The sequence below is a fragment of the Myotis brandtii genome, unplaced genomic scaffold, assembly GCF_000412655.1.
Source record: "Myotis brandtii unplaced genomic scaffold, ASM41265v1 scaffold621, whole genome shotgun sequence".
NCBI lineage: Eukaryota > Metazoa > Chordata > Mammalia > Chiroptera > Vespertilionidae > Myotis > Myotis brandtii.
This window is the reverse complement of record NW_005370372.1, coordinates 2,706,614-2,722,039: the sequence shown is the minus strand read 5'-3', so window position 1 is coordinate 2,722,039 and position 15,426 is coordinate 2,706,614. Positions and strand designations below refer to the sequence as shown.

The window sequence follows — 15,426 nt, the reverse complement described above, 5'->3', positions numbered from 1 at the left end:
GAAAGGCTGTTTCTATAAGTGACCCTTTTAAAATAGGGTTAACATCACACAGCATTTGTGACATCTGAGTCAGCTTGCTCGCTGTGTCAGGCTAAAATCTTGCAGCTTTAAGCCCTGAGAGCCACAGCTGTTATAGTGGATGAAGCTCTGAGCTACCACAATTAATTAGCAGAAAGACACATAATTAGAAACCTTCTTGGAGTAGCAGGAAGGATTTTGATGAATTTATAGAATTTTAGACCTGAGAAACCTAATTACACATTTTATTTTTTTACAAGTGTTTCTCTTCTTCAAGCTGTCAAACTCCTAGTCACTTCAGTATGTACTGATTTGCAATGTGGCTACAGCATTCATTCCCTGACCCCATCAGTTCCTTAAAAGAAAACATGCCCACAAGTTTTTATTTTCCTCTCTGATGAGAACCAAATATAATAGGACGATTTCCTATTTGCCCAGAAAAGAACACCAAAGCACCTAAATCAGGATTTAATGTATAAATCAAAAATATCGGATTCAGTACTACTTGAACAGGTCACACCACAAAGCCAATCAGAAACAAACCTACCAGTATCATCCAGGGCACACTAGGCAGACCCCAGTCTTTCACGGGCTAATGTTAGTTGAACATCATCCTCTTTTTAAACATTAGTTGCACCGTAGAAATGACTATACATTTACAAAAACTACCAAGAGCCTTTTGGAGCTCACTGCCTCTTAATATGCATCCATTGTTTCCCTTTTTAAACACTGTCACTGCATGGAGAAGTAGAAAATTACTATTGTCACACAAACACAGCAAAAATGCACACGGCCCGCTCCCTTTGTCATGGACGCCTACTTATGTGGCAATAAAACACGGGCAGATCACAGGGATAATTCCTCTGTGTGTGCAGCTGAGAGGAAAAGGATGGCCTGCCTTGACAGGACCTGCCTTTAAGTCTTTAAAGGGCCCTCCTCCCAGTGTTTTTTCCGGGTGCCTCCTGTGCAGCTGAGAAATGCTGTTTCGAATCAGTGAGCATGGTGTCTGAAGTATCCGGGGAGAGCAGCTGAGGATCCGTGCGGTAACTAACACATGGTAACTTTCCTCAGGGCAGGCATTAGCTGCCACTTGCTGCTGCTTAATATGCTGATTTAGCTCCCAACAGCCAGGGGGCAATTGGTGTGAAATGTCAGCTAAGGACTAGACACTACCATTTAGTGAAGAGAAATTGGATCATGGAAGTGCAGGAACATTAAGCAGCACTGAGTTTCCCAACCAGATGACTGGCAGACATTTAGCATCACTGAAATCATAGAAAGAGTTATCCCCCTGCGAATTCCCAAACGACAGCATCATTTTCAAAAGTGTAAGTCTCCAGTGAACCATGATCGGGAGCAAATGAATGATAGGGAATACTTTAAACAAATACACATTTTAGGAAGAACGAAAATTCTGAGAGTTTTGGAAATTCTTTGTGCTCTATGAGATAAACTCAGGTGGCTTCCATATTTTCCCTTTCCCACTCCCATAATGCACCTCTCTCCCCTTGAATAGAGCAACAGGTTTTGTCCTTTAACTATACACCATGCCCTAAATTTCTCACTATTTGTAATTAAAAGTTGGATAATTTAAATAGACCTAAAGTTTAGAATTGCAAGTGATTCACTTACTCTGAACCTTTGCCTATAACCAATGCTTTAGGTGCTAGTAAAATTTACTTCTTGAAATATCATCTAAATGAGAAAGACAGTACCAAAAAGTCATTGGTTTCATTGGATATAACACAGTGAATATCTGTATGGCATTTAAGTTCAAGTTTACAAATAAGGACCATTCTGATTCATTTTGATCTTTATACCACAACTGTATGTGTTACCAACCAGACAGTTTCCTTAGAAAACTCCCAAAATATATTCACTTATGGTTTAAAAGCCCCAGCACAATGTGTTGACTTGTAGATACTCCAAAATAGTTGGTTTTCATATATAAACCCAAATAATTACACTAAACTTGATAAAAATTTTTAGATTTTATGATCTCTGTCTACATCACTAGACAACCACACATTAATGCATTACCAGTAATAGTAATACTAGAGAATAGAAAATCTATATCCTCTCTCCTTTGTTCCCTCCACCCCTCCTTCTCTTTTAGTATTCCTCTCCTTTTTTTATTGTCTTAAGTTTTATATGTGTCTCCTTTTTCCCCAATTGACCCTCCCCAACCATTCCCACCCCGGGCAAGGCCCCACTGCCCCAGTGTCTGTGTCCATTGGTTATCCTAACATGCATGCATACAAATTCTTTGGTTGCTCTCTAACCCACCCCCCCCACCTCCCCTGCCATTTGTCTCTGGATCTATATTTTTTTACTAGAGGCCTATTGCATGAAAAGATTTGTGCAATAGGCCTTCCCTTCCCCTGGCTGCCAGCACCGGTTTTCTTCCGGCACTCGGGACCCAGGCCGGAGCCACCTTCAAGCCTTCGCTGCTCTGGCCGGAGCCGCCTTCAAGCCTTCGCTCCGCCGCTTCGCGCCTATGTATGCAAATTAACCGCCATCTTTGTTGGCGGTTAATTTGCATATCTCACTGATTAGCCAATGGGAGGCATAGCAAAGGTATGGTCAATTACCATGTTTGTCTATTATTAGATAGGATGGTCAAAAATTTTATATATGTCTCCTTTTCCCCCAATTGACCCCTCCCCCAGCAATTCCCACCCCAGGTAAGCCCCCACCACCCCAGTGTCTGTGTCCATTGGTTATGCTAATATGCATGCATACAAGTCCTTTGGTTGCTCTCTAACCCCCCCCCTCCCTTACCATTTGTCTCTGGATCTATTCTTGTTCATCAAATTTTGTTCATCATTATATCCCACATGAGTGAGATCATGTGATATTTATCTTTCTCTGACTGGCTTATTTCGCTTAGCATAATGCTCTCCAGTTACATCCATGTATATACCATATATATATGGTATCATTACCACTTCTTTGTACATCTTATATAAAATAAAAACATGATAATTTATAATCTTATTTTGAAACAAAAGTACCATTCTAGAACTACATGACCTTGGATGATATACTTAGAACTTTGTAATCTATAATTCCTCACCTTATCATACCGAAGAAGAGGGAGAAGAGGGACCCAGGGGTTAAAGGGGTAAAAGAAAAGAGGTGGTAGAGGAGAGTAAGAGAAAGAGAAGAAATTATTAAATGAAATAATACATATAAAATAACTTAGCAGAGTGTCTGACACATAATAAATACAAGGCAGAGTGAGGAGAAATGCTGCTATAAAACTTCAAAATTAAATGCAACTGGATTCAAAGCATTGGGCAAAGTATCTACATAAAATAAAGATAATATTAATATCAAGGGTGGAAATATATTGGAAGAGTTGAAATTCATGAATACAAATAAAGGCCTTAGCACTTGTCATAAGCACTTAATAAATTATTATTATTACTATTCTCCTATGTAAGAAGTTACATAAGATGTTAGTTTTAAAACATTTTTAATATTTAACCTTAAAAACATCATCACTCTCTGAGAAATTGTGAATATTAATTTCATTTTAATGGTTATAATTAGTAAGTCAAAGTATAGTTACTAACAAAGGCATCAGAAACTATATACTGCTAAAATCTATATTGATCTTGTAATTTTAAAAACACCCATTTGAGAGGGGAAAGCAAACATGTGCAAACATTTAATGAGAATGAACACTTCTGCAAGTGTCAAACTTGTCTCCATGACAAGTTTGCAAAACTGGCTATTGAACATCCATATTTTAAAGAACTATTCTGAGCACATAAATATCCCAGTGGGTGATTTATTTCTTTTCCTTTTTAAGAGGTCACGTTATGTTGTTGTGCTGGAGAAAATAATGGCATAGGCAGCAATGCACAGGGCAATAAATTCTCTGTAAACTCTCCGGTAGAAAATGAGTCATTATTATTATTTATTATTGGACATTTAAGTTGGCTGACCTAGAATTTCTGGGAAAAGACTGTATAAACAATCAGAGGTGATTGGTTTGTCAGGCAACAATAGGCCAACATATATAGGAGTAGCTGTAATTGGGGAGTAATGAGTCCTGGGACTAAATGGATGAATTAGTCAGAGAAGGAGTGGACAGTCTTTTGGATCTAACGTCTGGGCTGTCAAGACACAATTTGGTGCCTGCTCATAACTGGGCTTAGATGGTGTCAGCTGCCCTAGAATACAAGGTCTGCCCACAGCAGGGTCACTCGTGCAGCGCGGCAGGTTGGCATGCTGCCCGTGGCTGCAATAAACCATGCAAGACAGAGCATAGGAGCAGGCATGTGGAATCAAGAACTGCAACTCTCAGGCTGTATGTTTTTTTAAATAAATCTGGAAGGCAGATGTTTGAGCCAGCCAGCTTGTTAATTTTGAACTGATTATGTTGCCAAAGAAAACAAAGGCACTAATCCGTAGAAAACAGTATGAGTTTTTGACATTATTATAATAATTAAAAATATACCTATCATTTAAAATTAAGTCCTGCTTACAGAACCATATTTAACTTATTACACTGGGCTAAATGCAACCAGGTCATTCATACGTAATTTTTTCAGAAGTCCTGTTGTTTACAAATGAAGAGAAGGCAGAGAAAGAGTTAGTAGAAAGATTAAAGATAATTTCCTTAAAAGAAAAATATAAATAATGTCAATCTGCTTTTGACCCCGCTATTCCATTTATATGACTTATTTTAATAAAATAATCAAAAGTTTCCCCATATGTAAAGATGTGCATTGTTGTTTGTATCTATATGAGATGATAGATGTTAACTAAACCTACTATGGTAATCATTTCATGATCTACGTAAGTCAAATCATTATGATGTACACCTTAAACTTATACAGTGCAGGTCAATTATATCTCAATATAACTCTGATCTTCAGACCCAATAACACACCTACCTCATAAGGTTGTTCTGAAGATGAAATTCGATAAGACATGTAAAGCATTTAACACAATGTCTGGCAAGAATGGCTGCTTGGCAACTCCCTATCCTTGGTGGTTTAAACATTCACCTGCCTGAAAGGAAGTCAGAAAAACAAATTCCCAAAATTCCTTCAAGATTTATGATTCTCTGATATTTTAATTAAATAAACAGGGCATTCTATTCTAATGGAAAATTGTGCCAGGAAATGTTAAGGATGGCATGGGGAGCTCATCTAAAAGCAGTTCTTAATTTTATAAGCTCTAAAAAACTATGAAGAATAGATTCAAAAGAATTCCTGGGTATAAAAAAAAAAAAGCTGTGTGACATTGGGTATCTCACACAGGGTTTCAGCCTGCATGATACTCAGTAAAAGATAGAAAATGAATGCATTGAAGAAGACTTCGAGTTTTTGTAATTATGTGGTAGGACAATCAGTGGGTAATGAGGAAAAGGAAAAACTAAACCTCAATAGATTAAGAGTTAAGTTAAGCCCTGGTCGGTGTGGCTCAGCTGGTTGGAGCATCCTCCTGGACAGTGAAAGTGCGAGGGTTCAATTCCCAGTCGGAGCCCATGCCCAGGTTGCAGGTTTGGTCCCAGGTTGGGGCGTGTATGAGAGGTAACCGATCAATGTTTCTCTCTCACATCAATATTTCTCTTTCTCTCTCTCCCCCTTCCGCTCTCTCAAAATAAAACAATAAACATATCCTTGAGTGAGGATTTAAAAAAAGTTTAAAAATAAAAATAAATAGAGTGAAGAACATTTAGGAATCAGAACACTACTTGAAGTTCATCTCTAAAATGGTTTCAACAGTGCGTATCATTAGCAAACTCTACTTGATTGGATCATCTCCATTTTATGGCAAGCTATGGAGTTCTATCTAAAGATTCCATTAGGTAACTCAAAGAGGCTGGCCTTGGATTAGCACTGTTTCTCTCTATTGATTTTTATACAAAACACCACTTACTAGCACATTTAGATCAGAGCATTGCTATAGTCCTACTGGGACAAGTTTGCAATTTTTTAAAAATAGAAATGGAATGAAATATGGATTTGGGGCTCATTTGGGATTATCTTTTTAACAATCGTCATAGGTTTCATAGACTCTCAAGTCACCTGGTAAAGTTCAATGACTATCGTGCTAGAAAGAGCACTGGATGAGTAGTTAATAATCCCAAATCCCATTCCAGACCTGCCACTAACCAACTGTGTGCAACGGCTGGCCAGCCTTACGGGGTGTCACTTCTGCAGTTAGATGGGGCCCTTCACTCAGATGGGCCCACAATTGGTTTAAGGCTCTGCTACTGCTATCTTGAAAGTCTTAATCACTTTTTAAAAGGGCCTCACATTTTCATTTTGCAAGTCACTTCACCTAATTCCCATTGTACTCAATGTAATCAACAAACCCATCACTCCCTTTTACCCTAATTTTTGCAAGTGCTGTGTTATCAGAGCATACATTATCTTTATCAAATTGCCAACACAGTAACGCTCTTGGTGGTACTTTAAATATTACTTTCTTAACCTATAGATTGTCAACTCAGGACTATGAGAATCACATTTCTAAAAGGGATTTATTTATTTTATTAGAAAGAAACTACAATTGCTGCCCGGAACCTTTTCTTATCTGAATACTTTCCATTAAAAAATTAGGTGCACTATACTATTAATTGTGCTCTCCATCTTCAAGATATATTTGGTACCTAGCTTTTTCCAAAAGTGTCTATGTTCATACAGTCATGTAGTGCAGATACTACTTCATGGAATGGGGGAGGGAGAAAGTACTCTTAGCACTAAGCAATTTACAACAGAAGGTGTTGTTTAAAAACACTTTACTACAAACGTTTAAATAATATATAAATCAAAACAGAATGTTATAAAAATTAAAATGTGGAGTGTGGTAGAGAGTTGCAGCATAGTCATAGTTATATGGATCTGTTGTTTCCTTCTTAGTAATTTAAGAGATCCTAAGCAGCACTTAATGTTTCACAATCTCTTCTGCTTGGGCCCAAAGTCCTGTCATTATCATGATAGATTTAAAAATCCATAAATATGCCACTAAAGTGTGTAACCTGAGAGAGGAAATGTGGTGGTATGTGTAGAGATTTCCATTTAACACATTAACAAATGGTATCAAGAAATACAGGCATCTCCCATTTAAGCCACACACACACACACACACACACACACACACACATCAGATGTTTTGAGTGAAAATTCTGATAGCCTATAATTTATTATGGTAAATGGAAAAAAATCATATATTTGTATCAATCTACACCCCCAACCAACTTTTAAAATTCTAACTAAAACAGTAAAATATACATACTTATCAAATGCAAAGGTGCATCACTAAGTGTAAGAAGCTTTCATCGTAGAGGGTAAAGTGCTACCATCACTGTCTAGTGAAACAGTGAGTAGGACTGTTGAGTGCAGGTGTTTGTAGACCTTCCTTGGCTTCTCAGTGCCAGCGGAAAACAGGCACATCTCCTCGGCTGGCACCTGGCCTATTCTTCAAAGCATCTACACATGATTCTGATGTTCTACTAACTCTATTTAAAATCTAAATCAAGACTCCCAGATATCACACTGTAAAAAAATACTGAGTTTGGAGGTTGTACATGTAAATAGTTGCCTTATAAGCATTAGCAAAAACCAAAAACACACCAAAAACAAAAAATACCTATTGAGAGATCTGTGTAGTCTGTGAAAGTTGGATTTCAGAAATCAAGAGGAATTCTATTGTGAAACCAGGTTATGTAGACTGTGTTTTATTTAGTGCTGAACTATGCTCCAAGTAGGTGTTAGATGCCTCAGGGCAAACAAAGCAGCTGAAGATGCCGTTTTATAGGACTTCAATCCAATGGTACTATGGGACCCAATAAAAGGCATAATTAGTGTGGCTTCCTTAGTTATAACAGTTATATGTCACCTGTACAAAGAGATCCGATTGATTGAACAAATGACAAAATATATTTTGGCTCAGATTACTGAGATGTCATAGAGGTGAGCTATATGGTGCATAAAGCTAAAAGCTAGATAGCCTTAAAACAAAAATTCAAGCCCAAATCTCTCACTCCGTATAAGACTTGGTCAAGAACTTAAATTTATCAGAGTTTCAGTAGATGTACTGTGAAGATTAAAGGAGTTAATGTGGGAGGTTTTTAAACTAGTAAAGGCCACACAGGAAACACCAAGTACCTTGTATATATACATACGTGGGTTTGAAGTACTTGCTAGCTGTGTAAAATTGGACAAATGTTTAATTACTTGGGCCTTCATTTTCTCATCTTTAAAATGTGATCAATTATACCTATTTTTCAGAGCAGAAATTGTGTTAGAAATATATGAATAGAGCCTAGCAAAAAGTGTTTGGGTCATAGCAGACATTCAATAAATGCTAATTATGAATTTGCTCCTTATCATTAAAACTTCAAAAGCTTTCACTCGTTTCCATTCAAACAACCTGCTCACTCACTCATGCCTCAACCTTATTATCATCCAGAACTCTTAATTTCTTAAATCCCCATCATGTACCACAATTTCTTGTTTCCCCACTGTTCCCTATAAACCTATACTTTATTCACATACAACTGTCTTCTTTCTTATACTCATAATTCTTGGCCATTACCATACCCTACCTATCATAGTTCATGATTTCAAATATTTCAACTACTGGTGATTAATTCTTAAGTGTCCTTGATGTTTATAATATTTACTCTGCCAAACTCAATCTAAAATGGATTCAAGAGTCTTTTCAGTCTTCTACTATTAATACTGTCCCAATCCTCCATAGAAAAAGCTGATCTGATTATTCATGTAATCATATTAAAGGAGTGGAACTCTGTGTGTGTGTGTGTGTGTGTGTGTGTGTGTGTGTGTGTGTTGTGTGTTTTAAATATGTCTTTATTGATTTTGGAGAGAGAGGAAGGGAGAGGGAGAGAAACATATATTGGCTGCCTCCTGCATGCCCCCTACTGGGATCGAGCCTGCAACCTGGGCACATGCCCTAACTGGGAATTGAACTGGTGACCTCTTGGTGCATGGAAGGATGCTCAACCAACTGTGCCACACCAGCCAGGGCAGAACTCTATGGTTGTTGGGTGTTTTGTTTTGTTTTGTTTTACAAAGCAATGTTTTTCTTTCCTACGTTTCTTAAAATGGATTTACTCTAGACTTTCTTCCTTAAAACTCACATTAAATCTTGTAAAGGTCTTGACATAGACACCAGCTGGCTGGATCAAAATTTTAACTAAGGGTACAACAATTTTGTACAGTGAGGCAAAAACTCTATTTCTTATTCCCCCCCTTGCAGGCAGGTCTTAGTGAGATGCACACAAAAGTAACAGAATGGGACTTCTGGAAATCTTTCCAGCTCCCTACCTCCAGATTTCTTGTGACATGGAAGAAAATAAACCTGTCATCTGTACAAATCATCCTTTAGCTGGCTTGTCTATTAATTGTATTCGAACACAACTTTAAGCCTTACAGGTTCAATAAGTGTCCTAAGCAACACTAACTTTTATACCTAAAAATAATCTCAGCTAATTAATTAAAATATCTAATTTAGGTTAAAGTGAAAATCTAATTTTAAAATTCATTTGTACTTCCAATACTAGCTCGGTACTGCTCCCGGTTGAGAAATGTCAGGGGTCTCTGTGTGAGGAGTGTGGTAAACTCACTCTCTGAGTTTTTCCTCCTGATGCCATCTTGATAGCACTTCCCAGCTCCCAGGTGGTGGTTTCCGCAATGGCACTGTGAGAAAGCTGGTAGTGGACACCCCTTTCTCACTATGACTGTGTGTTGGCACACTCTGGCATTGGTGGATGTTCATTGCTGACTTGCTCCTCTCTTGGGGTGCCGTCCTGCATTGTTTGGAGCAGGGGTCCTCAAACTACGGCCCGCGGGCCACATGCAAATACAAATATTGTATTTGTTCCCGTTTTGTTTTTTTTTACTTCAAAATAAGATATGTGCAGTGTGCATAGGAATTTGTTCATAGTTTTTTTTAAAACTATAGTCCGGCCCTCCAACGGTCTGAGGGACAGTGAACTGGCCCCCCGTTTAAAAGGTTTGAGGACCCCTGGTTTGGAGGTTTCCAGAACATCTCACTACAATGCCACACTTCTGGCTGCCACTTGCACCCTACGCTTCAGTTCCCATCTGATAGTTTGTGTCTACCCTCTTTCTGCTGAACTGGCTTTGCCCCTGGCAGCGTGCCCTATTGGATCGAGTCCCAGACCAGCTCCATCAGGTAAGGCTCATCTCTGTTTTGATTTGTGTGTAAGCTTGTGCCCAATGAAGCCACCTTTCATTGCTCAGCCATCAGACAGGCATCTCTACCTCAGCACTTTATTGTTAGCATCCAGAAGTATGTAGCAAATCCAAACAAATAAAAGTAATCTAAATTTGACAAAATAATAGTAGATTAGCTAATACCTTTACCACTCAGATTCAAGGGGAATTAAATATATAAGCAATCCTAGCAATCCTCTCAAGAACATGTATACTAAAATTAAGGAGAAGGGTAAGCACATTTTTCTCTGTGAAAACAGAAATAACACAATATTCCATACTTCCCCCAAAGGAAATTTTTCTTCTATTCAATCTGGATAAATTTATACCCTTAAGATTGATTTAGGACTAATTTTCATGACACACACTTTTCAGACAACTCTCAAATTCATGTGTAGCTTAGCACCTCACTCTTAGAACATGAGGATATATTATATCTTCTGTTTTTTCTAAATGTTAGGATGGATCTATATTTTTTATCAGTTTTTCCACTTACCTATACAAGACTCCTTTCACTTTTTCTTGCTTCGCTTCCCCAAATCTTTAATACTGTCCTTAAGACACCCATTCTTTGCATATAAGACTTCTACTTTACCAAGAGAAAAGTGGTCATCCAGTGTGACTTCTAATTTCATCTATCTGCAAATTTAATTATCTCTATTCATATTTACTATCCATTCTGTCTCAAGTGAAAGATACCACCACCTTTTCAAAGATAAATTCATTACTCTAATATCGGTGTATGTGTTTTCTGGAATTATCCTTCAACATCCAGGTGAGTGTTTTTTCTTAGTTTTACATTTAATAGATTCCTTCCTTTCTGTCTATTAGCATGTTTACATGTCCTCCATTCTGAAAAAAAAAGTCTATAGTAGTTCTCCACATTTCTCTTTCACTGTCCTACCAAACTTCTTAAGCATGCCAATTTCTTTCTTCCCAAAATCTCTTTTTTTAAATATATTTTATTGATTTTTTTTACAGAGAGGAAGGGAGAGGGATAGAGAGTTAGAAACATCGATCAGCTGCCTCCTGCACACTCCCTACTGGGGATGTGCCCGCAACCAAGGTACATGCCCTTGACCGGAATCGAACCTGGGACCCTTGAGTCCACAGGCTGACGCTCTATCCACTGAGCCAAACCAGTTAGGGCCCCAAAAACTCTTTAACACTGTAGTCTTTATTCCATTCTAATATATTCTAGTGATTCTGTTTTTGTAAAAGTAAATCAATGATTCCTAAAACCCAAATACAATACATTTTAAATTCTTTGAGTCTCTAAAAATTTTACATTTCTTTCTGAATCTCTTTATCACTTCTTTAGACCTGGTTTTCTGATATTAATTAATTTATTATTTATTTGTTAAACCCTTTATAGATAAAGGCCAGGAATCTGCATTTTTAGCAAACTTCATATCAATGACAAACATGAAAAATAGAGAACTACTGGTTTAATAGCTAAAAATACACAAAACGATTTGGTTAATCAACAATGATCTACGGGGGAGGGGGATACTATTTTAACAGTCAGTTGAAAACATTTGTTATTTTCTCTTTTTCATTATCTAATCATAAACTAAATATCAAGGTTGAATTAAGAGGGAAGTGGCGCATATTACAGTATTTAAAGCTTCATAATAGATTAGAGCAGCTTTAATTAAAGTTACCCGGACAGCCAGAGGGAGACACTATACGCCATAATTGGAAATGTGTCACTAGAAAAATGTGTTTATTATAACCTTGATCCTATTTTCTTTGAGCAAAATGTCTAGAGACCTTCATTAACTCAGCAGATCCCCTTGTCTGTGCTGGTTGGTGAACAATAAGACCACTTATTTAATTCACCTCCATCTTTCAGGAGGCACCATTGGAGGAGGTTGGATTATTTCTTTGAAAAGCTTTTTCCTATGAACTGTTCATTAACACTTGCAGATTTTTCTGCCTAGTGCAGGCTGAAATAAATGTTAATAACAATGTTAACCGATTGTTTCTTTTTTGACTTGAGATTGCTTAAGAATAATCCAACAATATTAGCAGAATAATTACCATATTGAGCCAGTTTGTGAGGCATAGGCATAGCAAGGAAAATAGAAAAATACTCACTTAGGAAATATATCTTGAAAATAAAATGGCTGAAATTACCAGTGTGGAGTTAGAGGGGAAAAAGGCTGGATTCATGGACAGATTTCCTGAAGTTAAATTCCATCACAACCTCATGTTATCTATACAAGTCTTGGACAAGAATTCTAGACCTTTATGAGTTTCCTCATTTACAAAACAAGAATGAACAGATGTTTAATGTGCCTATTTCATAGGATTCTGTAACAGCCCAATGCATATCACTCATCAGAATCATAACCTGTTTTTATATACTCTCAAAACAAAACCAAAAACGACTTAAGTGCAAAATCTGTTTTGCTGTAAAAGAGGTTGGTTTTATGGCAAAAGCAACTACAATATTTTTACATTGGTTTCTCTTTCAGCTCTTTCTAAAGTTGGTTGGAGCAGATCAAAAGATAATAGCACAATATAAGCATGAATAAAATGTCAAAATAAATACTGAAATTGAAGAAAGATACTGGTTGAAATGGTTTTGAGTCAAACACACTGAGTGGCCAGATTATTATGACCACCTGACATTTGTAGGCAAATTACAGTGGGGCCTTGACTTACGAGTGTCCCGACTAACGAGTTTTTTGAGATACCAGCTGTCTCTCGGCCGATTTTTTGCATTGAGTTGATAGAGTAATTTGAGTTAATGAGCTCCTTAACGAGCTCGGTCTCAACGAATTAAACTCGTAAGTCAAGGCCCCACTTTAGCTATAATTTCACGCTGAAGTTGCTAGAGGGCCAGACCATTATAAATAGGGAAGCAGGTTGTTTACCACGACAGTAAAAGTGCTTTTTTTTGAAGATATGGGTAAACAATGCGATTTAACAGCCTTTGAACGTGGGATATATATATGTATGTATATATATAACCTGCTTCCCTATTTATAATGGTCTGGCCCTCTAGCAACTTCAGCGCGAAATTATAGCTAATTTGCCTACAAACTTCAGGTGGTCATAATAATCTGGCCACTCAGTGTAAGCTCAGCATGGAGCAATGAAATAAGTTACAATTTCATGTTTAATCAACAGACTATAAAAGCCAGAATTAAAAATTTAATGTTCAAATACATAAAATCAGTATATGTGCAGACATAATAAAGTTTATCATAGAAATTATAATCATTCCACTTAAAAAAAGAAAAAAAATCCTTTCAGTTGTTCATTTTCTTTAAAAAACAAACAACTGAATTCTAGAAACTCATAGGGAATTTTTTTAGTAGATTTTTGAGAAAACAACCAGTTCAATTTACATGTTTTTCATAAATTTACATCTATTATATATTCCCAAGGGTATTTTATGTTGATAACCTTGATACCAAAAATATATTGCTAGTGTACATCTAAATTGATGAAACTATTTTGAAAAGCAATTGTCATATTCTTATAAAGCTAACTTTGTGAATACCCTACAGTCTAATAATTCCACTATTGACCCTTCAGATATCCTTGCATGTGGTACCAGGAAATTTGTTCAAGAAAATGTAGCAGCACCAAATAATAATTTACCAACAGAGAATAAATGAAAATTTGAGATATATCCTCATAAAATAATATTTAACTGTGGCTAAAATGAATTAAATCTAAGTACAAACCTCCAGATAAATCATCCTATATAATAAAAGGCTAATATGCAAATCGACCAAACAATGGAACAACTGGTCGCTATGATGCACACTGACCACCAGGGGGTAGATGCTCAATGCAGGAGCTGCCCCATAATGGTCAGTGCGCTCCCACAGGAGCGCTGCTCAGCCAGAAGCTGGGCTCATGGCTGGTGAGTGGAGCGGTGGTGGCGGGAGCCTCTCCCACTTCCGAGACAGAGCTAAGGACCCCTTGGTGGGCCTAAACCTGCAGGCGGACATCCCCTGAGGGCTCCCAGAATGCACAAATTTCATGCACTGGGCCTCTAGTACAAACATAATGGAAGAAAGTCGTTGAGAACTACATACATTATAATGTGATTTTGATAAAGCTAAAAAGAAAGCAAACTAGCAAATATGTTGTTTAACAAAACATGTATGTAAAGCACAACTATTTTTTAAAACAAAGAAATAAGTAATCAAATATCTAGAGTATTGGCCACCCCTGGCAGGGAGGCAAGGTAAGGGGACAGGAGAGTTCTAAGAAGGCAGCTTTAAGGGTGTTGGCAATATTCGTGGGTTTTATGTTGCACAATAAATTTAAACATTATTATTACATGTCATGACTTACATATGTATAAATACATCCATGTACGAATTAAATACACTATTCCTATGTATTAAAATCACCTAACAAACTAATAATTAGAAGTAAGCTGATTATGTTGAATTCATAATGAAACCATGATATCTCACCTTCATGCACATATTAGATGAACAGTTTCCGTGGTAAAGAAAGCATACTAAAGAAAGCCTCCAACTAAAACATGAAAAATAATAAGTAATGGAAAATAACCAAATGAGCAAACCCAACTTAAACTCACCACCAGGGCTTTAGATCTGTTGCTTAGAAGTTTTTCAATATCCCTGGCTGCAATTTCCACCAGCTGGCGTGCATTATTTGGTTCCACAGTATACAAATCTTGGTATTTCTCATAAATCTATGTGAAAAGCAAAAGAAAACTGTTAAGAACAATAATTGCTTATTTGGCTCATAAGTTCACATTAGAATGTATTTAAAATCATAAACAATTGATTAGAAAAGTCCACCCTTTTCTTCCTTCCCCTTGATCTTTCCTTTAGGTGTCGCAAAAATATGTATATAAATATTAGTTTCCTATAAGAACACCAGCTCGCCAAAATAGTTATGTCAACAGGCTGTAAAACATCTTGAACAACAATGCTTTGTATATGCAATTTTGTGACGTGAAATTGTACATTCAAACTCAAAACCTGGTATTAACTGCCATCAGCATTTTAAAAACAGGAGAACTGAAGTATGGGAGGTCAAACCTGGAGGATATGTGCAGTGAACAAAGGTAGGAGGGAGGGGAAGTGCTAATATATTGAGAGAGACTTCCTACTGTTCTCCCTCACTGCAATCACTGAGGCTAAAGGGTTTGCTGCTAAACCTTATGAAAAGAAAGAGAGAA

At 37.1% G+C, this 15,426-nt stretch overlaps 1 protein-coding gene across 1 annotated transcript in view; it reads right to left on the bottom strand.

Annotated features, from left to right (window-relative positions):
- CACNA2D1 (calcium channel, voltage-dependent, alpha 2/delta subunit 1) overlaps window positions 1-15,426 on the bottom strand; it is a 328,431-nt gene that overhangs the window by 289,554 nt on the left and 23,451 nt on the right. Inside the window, exon 3 of the mRNA XM_014528178.1 lies at window positions 14,818-14,934. Within this exon, the coding sequence (XP_014383664.1) occupies window positions 14,818-14,934 (117 nt within the window). The remainder of the gene's footprint in view (window positions 1-14,817; window positions 14,935-15,426) is intronic.